The sequence below is a fragment of the Miniopterus schreibersii genome, assembly GCF_964146895.1.
Source record: "Miniopterus schreibersii genome assembly, chromosome: 9".
NCBI classification, from domain to species: domain Eukaryota; kingdom Metazoa; phylum Chordata; class Mammalia; order Chiroptera; family Miniopteridae; genus Miniopterus; species Miniopterus schreibersii.
In genome coordinates, this window is record NC_138118.1 from 57839500 (window position 1) to 57854810 (window position 15311).

Sequence of the window (15311 nt, forward strand, 5' to 3'; positions counted from 1 at the left end):
GGTCCCTTAGTGTTGGTGCCCATGATGTATTGAAGGCTACTTATGATGGTATATGTTTTGTGCACTGCTCTATTCCCAGTGCCTAGAACAGCGCCTGGCAGACAGTAAGCACATAATAAATATGTGCAGAATGAATAAGAGAAGGAATGAATACTCGTACCTTCTGTCCTGAAGGATTGAGGGGAATTATCTGCTGTATAAACGAGCAACTGGGGTGACCGTCTGAAATGCCACCAGAGGGATTCATGACTGTGCTCCCTGTTCGCCCTTAGAGAGGACTGGAGCCCTTTCCTTCTTTCTACCGAAGCACCCTTGAGAAAGGCTTCGGGGTCCATGCCTCGGCCAAGTAATAGGATGCCCACAGCTCTGCTTCCGTCCCTACTACTTGTACAAGCTCAGTAAGAAAAATGCATTTGTTCAAATGCAAAAGAATCCTAAGGAATTTCATTGTGCATAGTTGAATATATGGTTGAGAGCAGCGGTTTTCAACCTTTTCATCTCATGGCACACATAAACGAATTACTAAAATTCTGCGACACATCAAAAACTAATTTTTTGCAGACCTGACCAAAAAAAGGCATAGTTTTGATTAATTCACAGTGGATGGCTGCTGTTGTACTGACTGTTGTTATTTATTTATTGACAATCTAAGGGACAAGAGGTCAATGCCCTTGACTAAATAGTCAGGTATCGCATGTTTTTAAAATTCTTGCAGCACACCGGTGTGCCTCTAATGGCACATTGGCTGAAAATCGCAGGTTTAGAGGAGTTAATTATAAAATACATCCAATATTTCCAATGGCGTTTTGGACATAGTCATTTTTATATTGACTTATATATTGACTTAATATAGTATTATTTACATTGGATGATATTAAACACATTTGCAAAGGATACACTAATATTTGCGACTTCTTATGATTTTTGTCTCTGTTGCTTAGTCAACCTTCACCTCCCTCCCCCCCAAAAAAGAAAGAAACAAAAATGTTAGTTTACAAATCCTGGCTTAGCCTTGTTAATTTCTGTGCATATACTTGGTGTTTTTTTGTTGGTTGGTTGATTTAACTATTTGTTTTCTTGTTACTGAAGTTAAAAACACAGCAGTGTGTTATAACGTACACAAAACCCACATGGATGAAAACAGAATTTGGAGAATAACATAATTCTCCTGCCCCATGCAGTACATACCGCTAAGCAGATGAATAATTTCCAATTTGGGGTCCACCCTCTTGGGGTTCCAGTCTGCTTTCAGAGTGCCTCGGGCCACGTCAGGTGGAGCCCTTTCAAGCTGGGAGACGTGAGGGCCTACAGCATCGTTTTCCACTCGTGTCCCTGTGGAATTTCAATGAATTGCAACGCGAAAGCGTGGCTGGCAGTTTGAGGGAAAACCTTCCCAGCCTTCTGTCCCCCATCCTCATCATGTGGCAGAGCAAGTGATTCCTGCCCTGGCCCCCGCTGTGCGGGACCATCCTCTGCAGTGGCCCTGCAATGAGAGTAGGTAAAAATCAGCCTGCAGGTTTAAATTACTTGCACTCCTCAGTGTACTATGAGTTGGCGAACGCTTTAAGTCACAACAGTCTAAACTTCTAGTTTAAACATAGTTGGGAAGAGAAAGCCGACGTTAAAGCACCCAGCGAGAGAGTAAACTAAACGAAGAGCAGTGTGAAACACGCGCAGGCAAGTACTGGAGTAGTGTGACACGTTTACTCACATATCTATTGATATGTTGAATATCTATTTTATTAAACACACCTCTGTTAATTTGGGGCACTCGTGTAAGCCCGTTTGTGTTTTCAAAACTGACATGGCTAATGATGTTGCTTTCATTCTAATGAACATTACTTATATTTCTGATGGAAATAGTTTTTAAAATACAATGTAAGTGTAATGTATGCATACTGCAGAAAATGCTAGAAATGGCTCTGTTTGAAGTTGTGTGTGGACTTCAGCAGTGAGGATCTGAAAGATGCTGTTGAATCCAAGACATCAGGTCCTGCGTGTTACTCCTAGTGTCAGGCATCTGAGTCTGTCTTGTTTTCATGGAAAAGAAATAGATGAGGGCAGTGGCTGTGCCTCTGGGCTCTCGGGGGACTGTGTCCGTATCTACATTGCAGCACTTTTCATCCTGTGTTTGTAATTCTGCATTTACATTTCTGTGCCTCTGAACTATAACCAGGACTCATTCATATTCCTGTGCCCAGTGCCCAGTGCGACACCTGGCACACAGACAGGTACCCGGGTGACATTTGCTAAAAGAACGAAGAGTTTATGTGAAGCGATAGAAGGTAAATGTAGGAACAATTCGTTCTTTCTTATTTTTTCTACTTTCATATGGCATGTTTCACCGTCAGTTTTGGTTCTTTTATGCACAGCTGAAATTGACATACTGTATTTTGGAAAAAAATTTCTATTAGCATATTCTGTCAAGCTCTAAATAGAAGCAATTCTAAGAAGTAATATTTATGTATAGTCATTAATTGCTAAGAATAATAATTTACTTGTAAATGTAAGATTGTATTAATTTTATCTGTAATGGAATTCTTTTTCCTCCCCACATCATAGCAAATTATTAAAATTGCTTTGTGGGGAGTACAAAGTTAAGAAGATCAAATTTGTTTTACAAGGACATTTGATGTAATTAATTTTAAGTATATATCTTGCTTTTTAAATACCAGACTTTAGATGATAATAATTTTTTTTTTAAAAAAAACCTTTACAAAAAGAACTATTCTTTCCATTTCTCCTTACTTTGTCAGTTAATCCTCAAACCTAGAATATGCCTTTAAATTTAAATTTCTGCTCTACATCAACTGGCTGAATTATGTTGCATCTTATATAATGCAGTCTACTAGAGAATAATTTAGACGTTAGACATTCTTTGTGTTGTTTTTTTTAAATCCTCACCCGAGGATATTTTTTCCATTGCTTTTCAGAGAGAGTGGAAGGGGGAGAGAGAGAGAAACATCGATGTGAGAGAGACACATCAATTGGTTGTCTCCTGCACATGCCCCAACCAGGGCCAGGGATCGAGCCTGCAACTGAGGTACGTGTCTTTGGCTGGAATCGAACCCGGGACCCTTCAGCCCACAGGCCGATGCTCTAACCGCTGAGCCAAACCAGCCAGGGGTAGACATTGTTTTGAAACAAATAAATACATAATTGTTGGTGAACACTTTTGCCTGTAGATTCAGATCAGTAGATATTTGTGATCAGGCCTGATCTTCAGCTAATGTACATCATTATAGTAGAGCGGCTACTTTCTGTACTGATTGGTCAATGCCTGTGCCTTGCAGGTTATTAAATATTTTGACAATTACTCCTGCTTGAATAATGACTCTGAGACTTCATGAGAATTTTAAACAACTTTGGAATCATCATGGAAAGATTAATGTATTCTCAGGGGAATATTTGAGTTGTATATGTAATTCCAAATCTTGGAAACCTGGAAATTGGAGATCAATAAGTGCTCTATTAGTCATCCTAAACCCTATCTTTCTGTCACACCCCATGTTCAGTTTATCAATACATTTTACTGGCTCTACCTTTTTAAAAGTTTCAGACTGACCCCTTCTCACTGCACCCTGTTGCCATAGCCCAAGTCGTATCAACTCTCTCCCGAACAATGGTAATAATCTTTTATTGGTCTTCCCACTTCCAGTTTTGTCTCTGGTAGTGTGTTCTTCAAACAGAAGCCACAGTGATCCTTAAAAAAAAAAAAGTCTAGATCACATTTAAAGGCCACAAAGGCTCTGCGTAAGCTGGTCTTCCGCCCGTCTCGGTCTCAGCCTCCACTCATCTCTCCTGGGCTCTGTCTGCTCCAGCCACCCTGTGCTCCAGGCTCACTCCAGCCTTGACATTCCCTGCTGGAATGCAGGCAGGAAGGTTTCTGTCTGATTCCCTCCTGTGTCTTCAGCCCCAAGAGGTATACCTGGCACACAGTAGTTGCTCAATAAACAGTAATCAAGTGAATGAATCCTTGTACAGTAGTATTTCCAGTCATCCCTTTGAATCAACTCTGCTTTTAGAGATAGGAAACTGTGTCCTTAAATTTCTTTTTGTTCTTCTTGTCTAATGGTATTCTTCTACGTGAAACATACTGTAAAAAATATATATAAATAATTTTTAGCCTCTCCTTCAGAAAGCTTAGAGTTAAAAGCAGACAACACTGACAAAAGACACCAACAAATATTTAAGCAAATTTAAGCCTACTGAGTGGTAAATTATTAAAAAGAAACGAGATCACTATGAAAAAGAAACCATTTAATTTTACTGGAGAATGTACACACACATCTTGTCGAAACAGAAAGACACCATATTGTTATGTGTAAAGATTTTATATTATCCTTTAATGGAACTCAGCCAGATTTCCAATGGGAACTTTGTTTATTTTGTTGGTGTCTGTTTTGTTTGAAACTCGCCTTTCCTTGTCACCCAACCTGAAGTGTTCCTCTCATGTTGGCCACTCCGCATCTCTTTGCTTCACTTTGTTAGAACATTGTCTTCCCCCACCCCAGCTTTATTGAGATATAATTGACATGTAACATTGTATAGGTTTAAGGTGCACAACATAAGAGATTTTATATGTGTATGTATTACAAAATGATGAACCACAATAAGTTTAGTTAACAAATCTGCTACTTCACAGTTATAATTTTTTCAGTGTTGAGAACTTTTAAAATCTATTCTCTTAGCAACTTTCAGATATACCATTCAGTATCGTTAACCACAGTCACCATGCTGTACATTACATCCCCAGAACTTATCTTATAACTGGAAGTTTGTACCTTTTGACTATTTTCCCCTATCCCACCCGCCTCCATCCCCCCAGGCAACTGCCAGTCTGATCTCTGTTTCTATTATTAGTTTGGGGCTTTTCAAAATTCCACAAGCAAGTGAGATTATAGGGTGTTTGTCTTTCTCTGTCTGAGTGACTTCGCTTAGCATAATGCCCTCCCCATAGAATGCCCTCCGGGGTCCATCTGTGTTGTTGCAAATGGCAGGCTTTTCTTTTTTTATGGCTGAATAATGTTCTATTGTATATATACACCACATTTTCTTTATCCGTTCATCCATGCATGGACATTTATGTTGTTTTCACATCTTAACTATTGTAAATAATGCTGCAATGAACATAGTGGTGCAGAAATCTCTTCAAGATAGTGATTTTGTTTCCTTCAGATATATACCCAGAAGCGAAATTGTTGGATCATATGGTAGTCCTATTTTTAATTTTTTGAGGAACTTTCATACCATTTTCCATAGTGGCTGCAACAATTTACATTCCCACCAGGAATGTACAAGACCCTCCTCATCACTTATCTCTTGTCTTCTTGATAATAACGGTTTGAACAGGAGTGAGGTGATATCTCACTGTGGTTTTGATTTGAATTTCTCTGATGATTAGTGATGTTGAGCAACTTTTCATGTACTTGTTGGCTATTTGAATATATTCCTTGGAAAAAATGTCTGTTCAGCTCCTTTGCTCATTTTAAAAATTGGAATATTGGGGTGGTTTTTGCTATTGAGTTATGTAAATTTTTTATATATTTTGAGCTTATCCTCTTATCAGATATAAGGTTTTCAAATATTTTCTTCCGTTCTTTAGGTTACCTTTTATTGTTTTCTTTTTTTGTTTTTGTTTTGCTGTACAGAGCTTTTAGTTTGCTGTAGTCCCACTTATTTTGCTTTTGTTGCTTGTACTTTGTGTATCATATCCATAAATTCATTGCCAAGGTTCCCTGATTTTTTCTGTGGTTTCAGGTCTGACATTTAAGTCTTTAGGTTGGTTTTGGGGTTTTTTAGTTAATTTTTGTAAGGGGTGTAAGATAGATGTCCAGTTTTATTTTTTAATTATTTTGCATATGAATATCCAGTTTTCCCAGGCCCATTTATTGAAGAGACTGTCTTTTCTCCATTGAGTATTTTGGCTCCTTATCAAATATTAGTTGACTTTATCTGCTTGAATTTATTTCTGGGCTCTCTGTTCTGTTTATTAGCCTATGTGTCTGTTTTTATGCCAGTACCATACTGTTTTGATTACTATAGCTTTATAAAGTAGTTTGAAACCAAGAAGTATAATACCTCCAGCTTTATTCTTCTTTCTCAAGATTATTTCGACCATTCAAGGCCTTTTCTGGTTCCATATGAGTTTTAGGATTGCTTTTACTATTTCTGTAAAAAGAAAACACAAAAAAAGCCACTGGAATCTTGATAGGGATTGCATTAAATCTATAAATCACTTTGGGTAATATGAACATTTTACCAATATTAATTTCTTCAATTATGAGCATGGAATATCTTTCCATTTATTTGTGTCTTCAGTTTCTTTTATCATTGTCTTATATTTTTAGTTTGCATATCTTTTACCTCGATGGTTAAATTTATTCTTAGATATTTTATTGTTTTTGCTGTTGGAAATGGGATTGTTTCATTTATTTCCTTCTTGGATAAATTGTCAGTATATGGAACTGCAACTGATTTTTGTAGATTGATTCTGAGTTCTGCAAGTTCACTGAATTTGTTTATCAGTTGTAACTCTTTTGGCGGAATCTTTAAGATTTTCTATATATAAAATCATGGCATCTGCAAACAGACAATTTTACTTTTCATTTTGGATGCCATTTATTTATTTACATATTTATTTATTTATTATTTTGCCTAATTTCTCTGGCTCAGACTTCCAGTAAGTACCATGTTATATAAGAGTGTCACCCTTGTCTTGTTCCTGATCTTAGAGGAAAAGCTTTCTATCTTTCACTGTTAAGTGTCATATTAGCTGTGGGCTTATCATATAAGGACTTTATTGTATTGAGGTACTTTCCTTCTGTATCCAATTTTTTGAGAGTTATTATCATGAATGGATGTTGAATTTCATCAAATGTTTTTTCTTCATTGATTGAGACAATCGTGATTTTTATCTTTTTATTAATATATATATTTTAGACTTGCATGTGTTGAACCATTCTTACAAGCCAGGATGCATACTATTAAAGAGACATTTTTTCATTGCTTGTGGGAAAATGAAAAGTAACCTTTCAGCATCTATTTAAATGTAAAATGTACATACAGTTTGCCAAGCAGTTCTACTAGATTGGAGAGTCTGACCAACAGAAATGAAAACATCATATCCAACGGAAATGAAAGCATCAGTGTATAGAGATAGAGGTGCAAGGATATTTAATAAAGCACTGTTTTTAAGGTGAAAGGAACAGGAAGCCACCTAAATTTTCATCAGCTTGAGAATGTCAAATAACTTATGGTACTTCTAGCCTATGGGATATTAATAGAGTTTTAAAACAATTGTTACATCTATTTTCTTGATTTGAAGGATGATCCAGTATATATTATTAAATGCCTAAAAATTTTTTGGCAATGTTTATTGTACAATTCATCTAAAAAAATAAAATAGTGTATATAGTATATGGGTTTGTGTTTATTCACATAAGAAATATGTGGAAAGAGACATACAGAGCCATTAATAATTGCTATATCACCAGGAGTGAGCAATGGGAGCAGGAGAGATTATCAATATCTATTCCATGCTACTTTGTTGTTTAACTTGATAAAGCAAACGTTATGTTTTAATTGAAAAAATAGAATAAAAGTTGTTTAATGATAAATATCCATTATAGGACATTGATGGTTGGCTTTGAGCAAGTGTAAATGTCATAGAGTGTAAGAAAGGAGACCCAACGTGACTGTATTTGGTCAGAGGTGTCTTCTTAGAGAAAACCGAAGGTCTCACTTGACCGATGCACCAATATTCTCCTGTAAAGCTTCTTATAGTTTGGAGGTTTGGAATTTGCATTTCTTTTTTCAGCCCAATAAAAAGTTTGATATTCTAAGAAGTAATCACTCCGAAAACCAGATTATGAAACAAGTCACTCTAGACAAAAGAAAACAGTACTTTGTTGTTTAAAATGTTAAGCTCTCCTCGTTTCAAAGGTGAAGACCTACTGTGGCTAGCATAGTGTGGCTAAATCCAACACTGTCTTTTTAAAAGCTGATTTTTTAAACATACTTTTCAAACAATATAGACATTTGAAACAAAGATTGTTTATCATTTTTCTTTCTGTTTCAGATCGCTTTACTGTGTACAGCTCTAAACACCTTAGACAAGCATGGAATAAGTAAGTCTTTATACAGATTGTGCTCATTCTCTCACTCTCTTTTAATTTTTAAAACTCTCCTGATAAGTTTTCATGACTTTTTTTTCATCTGTTCGTCCAGTTATTCATTCATCCATTCATTTAACTATCAAGCAGTTGCTAAGCCCTAACTGTGCCAGCCACCATGTTCAGCCTGAACCAACACTGTTGTACATGCGAGTTTGTGTTCCTAGGGCAATGTGGTGTTGCTTCAGAGCTGTAAAGCCTACAACTCATTTGGTCAATCTTCTTGTAACTAGATTTCAAGAAACATTTAGCATCAGCAAAATAACTTTTATTAAGTACAATATAATGACTGACTTTATAATCTAAATAAAGTTGGTGACAACTTTTGAGCTAGATAAAATTGATCTTTCAAGTTTTTTCAGTTCTCTTATTTTTCCCCTAAGCTTTATTGGGAAACTAAGTACATACATCACTCCATTTATTTAATTTCAGTTCTGTCACCTGACCTTGTTAAAATAGTTTTATTTATTGGTTTCGAAATTTGATGAAATCTGTAGACCTGGGTTTCTCGAGTTATTCAGAGGTCTTTTATTGCAAGTCTGCCTGTTAGTAAATCATTGAAAGTTGAAAGGCAGAGTAACTGAGTCACTTGTTTTATTGTGGGTATCACATTTCAAGCAGTATGCTATGGAAACGGTAACTAGAACCGCTTTGATAAAATATACTATAATTTATCAGAACAAAATTTTGTCTCGAGGGAATTTAGTGTTATTGTCTCACTTTTTACTGTTACTACATTTTAATTATAGATGCAATAAGTTATGAAAGTAAAAAGTAAGACAAAACCTTTTTAAATAAAAATGTCTTTAATCAAAACTGCCAGTGGATGCAGTGGACAGCTCATTGTGAGGAACTCATGGAATGAATGCATTAAATTCTACAGTGCCTTATTTGAAAGATTTGACAGTTTATTTTGATTAAATTCATACTTATAAGAACACTCGAGTATAATTATTTTTGTCAAACACCACGCCTTACATTTGCTATTTGAAGAGTCAGTTCTTAGTATCTAGAGTCTCCCTAATGTTTGAGGAGGCACGCCCTCTGCTGGGAGCATTCTGTGTGTGTTCCTCACCCTTTGACTCCCCCCTCTCCCCACCCCACCACCACTTTACTGATCAGTGGTCTAACTTATTTTAATTAAGGGTTTTCATACACCAGGCAATATATACATTATACAGTTCCTAGCTTAATGAAATGATCAAACACATTCCTCTCTCATAATTGCTCAAAAAGTTTTGTTCAACCAACTAACCACTTTATGGAATACTTCTTGATAAGGCAGTTGAATCTCTAACCCTATCTCTGAAGTAACAGGAAAATATTGCACATCTACATATAATAGCATCTGTGGAGAATAATCTCTAATTTAGAGAACTCCTTTTCCTTCCTTAAGCCAGAAAGAACTAGAATGGCCTCCAAATTGTCCAGGAAAATATATAACAATTCTTATCCACTTAGAATGGTTTACAAAAGACCGGGGGTATGTGTCTGTGGATGATGCTATGATATTTGTCCCGCCGTCCTCTGGTGGATATGACCCTTCACCATACACACTTGGCCTACTCCAGTCATTCATTGTTGTCACTTGTAGACTTATATTCAGCATCTGCCATCATGGGCACACTAACATATATGCCCCAACAAATGGCCTTTCTTGTTCAGTCATTCCATAGTGACTAGTGGGATACCTCTCAGAGAAGATGCTTTTGTCCATTTGCATTGCTCTATCCCAGGCAATGTCTTCAAAAAGAAAAAGGAAATTGAAGTAGTGTTCAAGCTTTGTGTTGTTTCACTTCAGTCTGGCCACCTATGACCTGATGCTTTCCTTTCTCTGAGAGAGATTATTTCTATCACAGCAAAAGTAGTTAATTTCAGTGGCAAAAATCAGGATGTGCATCCTGTGGTAGTGCTGCTTTAGAAGTTTTAAAAACTATGTGTGTTGTGCTCAATCTTAAAATTTTTCTTAAAGGCTACCAGATATCAGTAAATATGCTTTTACTTTTGAGGGCAAATAAGAATTTTTAGGAATATTATTTTTCACAAAATAAGAACATAGTGTCTTTTTAAGAAATTACTGTAGAGATATTTATGGCTTGCGTTTTCCATGAATATGGGATTTATATTTTTTTTCTACCAAAAACAAGGTCTAAAATACTGAAGGCAGTATTACATTTTCATGTCAAGTTTTTTTAATCAGTTGACAGAATTGTAGTTAATGATTTTCTTTTAATCTTTACCATCACATATGCTTTTTAAAAAAATTAGAATTAATTCAAAGTTATTTAATAAACTGAGTCCCAACCTTAGATTGCTTTGAAAATATTTTAGGTAAAATATTAAAAGCTGAGCTTGAGGTAAAATATTTGAAATTATAAATATGACTTGTTTAGAACCATGCTAATTTTAAGTCCCTGAAAGTGTTGCCTTAAGGATTTATTTCAGAAAACACTAAGTAATAAAATCATCACTAAAAATATTATAAAAATATTACTTTCTGATATCCCAGTGTTACATACCGAATCCTTAGAGCCAAGCTGTAGCCTGTAGCCAATTTTAACCCCATGCAATTTACAAAGAACTGAGGATTCAGAGACATTAATTTTATTACTGATTCTTCCTCCACATGGATGTGTGACCCTGCAACCATCATTGACATTTCAACGTTTCTCACTTCAGAGTGAGGTCTAGATTTGGAAAAACTGCATTTAAACCCTATTAGTCAAGTGCTGACTTTCTCCATCGCTGCTAACTAATTTGCTTGTCTACAGCACAATTATGAAACTGAAGCAATTGGTAAATTCTCTTCTACAGCAGTACCAGGATCAAAACAGAGTGAACTCATTTGCAAGAACTAATTTTAATTCAGTTTAGATGGGTTAATAAAGGATGCGTAGGTTAACATAAAGAAGTAAGTCACAGTTCAAAATTAAGTAACAATGCCTTTAAAAATACATATTAACTCAGCTCTTAAAGCCAGTGGATATGTTAACCTGCCTAAGCGAGTAAGAATTTCTTGAGAGACGAATCCTCAAGTCTCTTTGAAGGGCTCTAACATGTGACCCAGATTATTTGGGGGCCAAGTCTGCCCTAGGTAACACCCATGCAGCTCCCTGCTGACTTCATTTACACCAGTAACCATGGGCATAGTTTTATCCTTTGAAGGATTTTCTTAGTATTCTGGGCAAACAAAGCACGGATGGGGGAAACGTATCAAAAGACCTAGCAGCTATCTAAACTCAAAAGGATAATATGAAGAAGAAATCTTAATTACAGGGTTGGGAATAATAAATATATATTAATAAGAAAAGAAAGTTGTTTTATTCCCTTAACTGGAAGTGCATGATCTGGGTGGGCTCTTCCTGCTCAAAGGGGATTTGGGACTGAAGGGACACAAATCTTATTTTATAAATGCATGTACTGTTTTCTGACTGCCTTCAAAACATTCCATTTTATTTCACTGGAGTTATAAAGACTCTCCCTATTTTTCTTTCAAATCTCTCTATTTATAGTTGTCTGACATTGGCATGTATGTGCAATCAACCAAGAATTTCAGCCACTTAACAGATCTTTTATTATTTTGGCTGTAGAAGAAGCCTTAGTGTATGTTCTCCAGCAAAGTTAAGGGTAGGATTCCAGGAACACATTTGCTTGTTTTGGAACTTTTTAACAGCTGAACAATTTTCGGAGGTTTGAAAGTAGCAAAAAGAGAACTGAGGATAAACCATCAGAGTCACAGAAGACAAGACTTGAAAACGTAGCTCATGGCTAACGGAGCAGAGCCCGTGCGCAGACTTGCACAGGCGGAGATAGGCCCGCCTCGTCCCGCTCGCTCCTCCCGCTCGCTCCTCCCGCGCTCGAGGTCTTCTTATAACCCTTCCTGTAGTAAGTCCAGCTGGACTTCTCCTAAGAATTAAAAAAGTTGATACTTTAAAATGTGTAATAAACACAGAGACATTGCAATGAAGCTACCTTTACAAAGATGGAAAAATAGAGAAGAAAACATTTACCTGTGTGTATTTAATGTATCAGCACAGTCACAAGCCCTAACATTGTGTTACTGAACTTTTATTAGTATATTTTATCTCATTTGATGATTCACTTCCAATACGTATTTTAAAGATGACTTGCTGGATAGTTGTGTCACATGTGAGTAAAAATGTGTTTAAAATAATATTTGGAGGAATAACATTTCATTCTGTACATTTATGTTGGTGGTTCTCTGCTGCATTTTTCTTTTTGTCATATTTGGTTGCTTATCAATTAAGATTTAAATCAGTGCCTTCTCAAGAAACTGAAACGCCCCATTTTCTATTGTACCTTATTCTAAGTTGATCTAAAATTTTCTAAAATAATAACATATTGCAAAGTAAGATAGAGCTTTCAGTTTCTTTACCAGTTGTTTAGAAATGGAAGGTAACAACAGTTATTAACACTAGGAGGAGCAGTTGAGTTGAGCCAAATCTTTCAATTATCTTTTTCCTCTCACATTTTTTCATTGTTGATCATTTTTGTTATAATTCTATTTACTTCAAAGTAAAAGTTTTAATTTATTTAGTGCCTGGAGATTTTTTTCTTACATTATTTTCAAAGAAACTGTTCTTTACATCATCAATGCACTTTTTTCAGGATGGGTTTATTGGGGTCACAAGCTCGAAAGCAGACACTAACCAGACATTTTGGGATTCCATTCCCTTAACTCAAAGGATGAGCTGGAGATGCAAATTTCAGCTGCCCAGCTCTGTGGATCTGAGTCCAGCATTAGGAGGCTACGTGGGGTTTAAGTTCTTCACCACACCCTTCAAAATATTGTTTCAACACTTGAACAATAAAATCAAAGCAGGTCTCTGGTCCTGACCTTGGATACCCACACATGGCAATGTTTGGAGACCTCCTACTGTCACCTGCCTGCTTGAAAGTCACAGTTCAGAGCAGTTTCTGGGGATGTTCATTTTCACAAGAATGAGTCATTAGTTCAGATACTAAAAGCATTATGTAGGTGAGATGTTTATAGGTACATTAAACCCCATGTCACCTAATGGAGAGCGATTCTTCTAACAGAGTGGATTCTCGAAAGGGAAATAGAGGAAGTTCTAAAATAGGAGCTGCTCTCCAGGCTCTGGTGGCAGGCCTAGAGAGCCTCAAAGTAGGTGGCATAAAAGTCTATCCAAAGATGTGGGTTGGGGGCAGGTGCCGGAGCACAGAGAGAAAGCTGTCCAAGAGAAAGCTGGCAGGTTTGCCAAAGGCCTAGTCCTGATCACTGATAGTAGCAAAGCATAAATGTGATAACATATAAAATGTTTCTAATCAAAGGTTTAACTTAATACACTCATTGCTCCATAGTCATAGCTGTAATGGGGACAGTGTGCTAGTTAACACTGGGGCAGCCTTTTGCAGGATAGAATTTGCTTTCATATACGTTGTCACCTCCTCCTATGCTTATAACACTCTTAGGAGATAGACAAGGAAGATACATTGACTTTTTATAGCTGGAAATAAAAACCTTGCTCAGTGAGAGTAAATGACCAATGCTATTGAAAACTGTAACTTGGAATCTATGTCCCAGTGTGAAGCTTTTGACAGAAATATTACCAATTTTAAAACCCTGATATTTGAGTGGGCTCATCAATATCTGATTTTATTTTGTTTTCACTGCAACTTTGAGTAGAGAGAGCTCTCCTGGGAACTAAAGTCATTCATTCCCAGTCTAGTTTTTAGGTGTTTAGAGAGCTGCGATGGGGTAGAAGCTTGACTTCCTCTGTCCTGGGGAAATAGTGCTTGCAGCAGGCTGACCACCCACGTCCGCTCACGCCTCTCCCGTGCCACTGTTGGGGAGTACGCCGTTTGGAAAAAGGTGGGTTTGTGACAATCTCGGTGCTGGAGATGACAGGCCTACCGGCCACCCACTCAGTCCCTAGCAGTGAGATTTGCTGCCCATTCCACGCAACTCCCATTGTCCCCAGGAGATTATCCTCTGTCATTTTGTGTCATTGCCAGGTTTCTTGTCCATGCCTTTCTTTCTGAAGCCAAGAATTCAGTGTCATTAATAACCCCTGGTGATGGCCAGGGCAGGCCTCATGCTGTTTGTTATCTGTCGGGCGTGAGTTTTTTGTTCCCCTTCTGATAGACAGAAAATATCCATCTTCTCACCCACTAATTGGCAGTGTGTGCCAGGCCTGGGAGTTGGCAACAGACATTGTTTTTCATCCTTTCAGATTATGTGTTGGATTCCTCATCCAAAGTACACTCTTATGGTACAGCTAATACCTTCCTTCTGCCATCCAGCTCATTAAGGAGCAAAACCCAACCATGCTTCTGAAGCAGCAGAGGGCTCCCAGGCGCAGCTGCGCTCCACGGTTCCCTGAGAGGGGGCCGATAGAATTAGGCTTTCTCGAACTGTTCCCCAAAGTAGATTCTAGAAGTGTGAACTGAAGAAATTCTTCTGCTTCTCCAAAATGTAAAATGGTGTATTTGTATTCTGTGACTGCCATGACTAATTACCCCAAGTTTATTGGCGTAAAACACCACAGAGGTGTTTTTTCACAGTTCTGCTGGGCAGAGCCTGGATGGGCTCAGCTGGTTTCTCTGATCTGGGTGTCACAAAGCCAGGGTTAAGGTGTTGGAAGGGTTAGGCTCTGTCTGGAGGCTCTGGGGGAGAATCTCTTTGCAGGCTTATTCAGGCTGGTGACAGACATAAGTTTCTTGTTGTCATCAGGCTGAGGCCCTGTGTCCTTGCCGGGTGTCACCCAGCTCCCAAAGGCCACCCGTGTTCCTCACCATTCTGCCTCCTCCTTCAAACCAGCAGCAGTGCAGTGAGGCCTTCTCATGCTTCAGATTCCTCTCTTCCACTTCGGTGGGGAGCTCTCCCTATCCCCACTTCTTGTGATATCATCAGAAGAAGAATTTTCCAAGATTCGCATGGGAGAACCAGTGGCATTTATTTGCATGGAGTTAAATTCCTGAGTTTCCAAGTCCCCATTTCCCTTTGTTCCACCAAGGAAGAAGTCCAGCTATGCCTTTAGCAAGGCTAGGATTAAAGCTGTTGCCCAGAGTTTCTGTTCCATGTCTGTACAGTTCAGTCCAGCATCAGGAGAGCTTAGTTTGTGTTCCCTGCTGCAGTCTGTCAGTCTATTGCAT

At 37.6% G+C, this 15311-nt stretch overlaps 1 protein-coding gene across 3 annotated transcripts in view; it reads left to right on the plus strand.

Moving 5' to 3' along the window:
- CDK14 (cyclin dependent kinase 14) overlaps positions 1–15311 on the plus strand; it is a 496475-nt gene that overhangs the window by 374366 nt on the left and 106798 nt on the right. For all 3 annotated transcript variants that reach the window (XM_081147672.1, XM_081147670.1, XM_081147671.1), the window contains one exon: positions 8081–8129. In XM_081147672.1, the coding sequence (XP_081003798.1) occupies positions 8081–8129 (49 nt within the window). The remainder of the gene's footprint in view (positions 1–8080; positions 8130–15311) is intronic.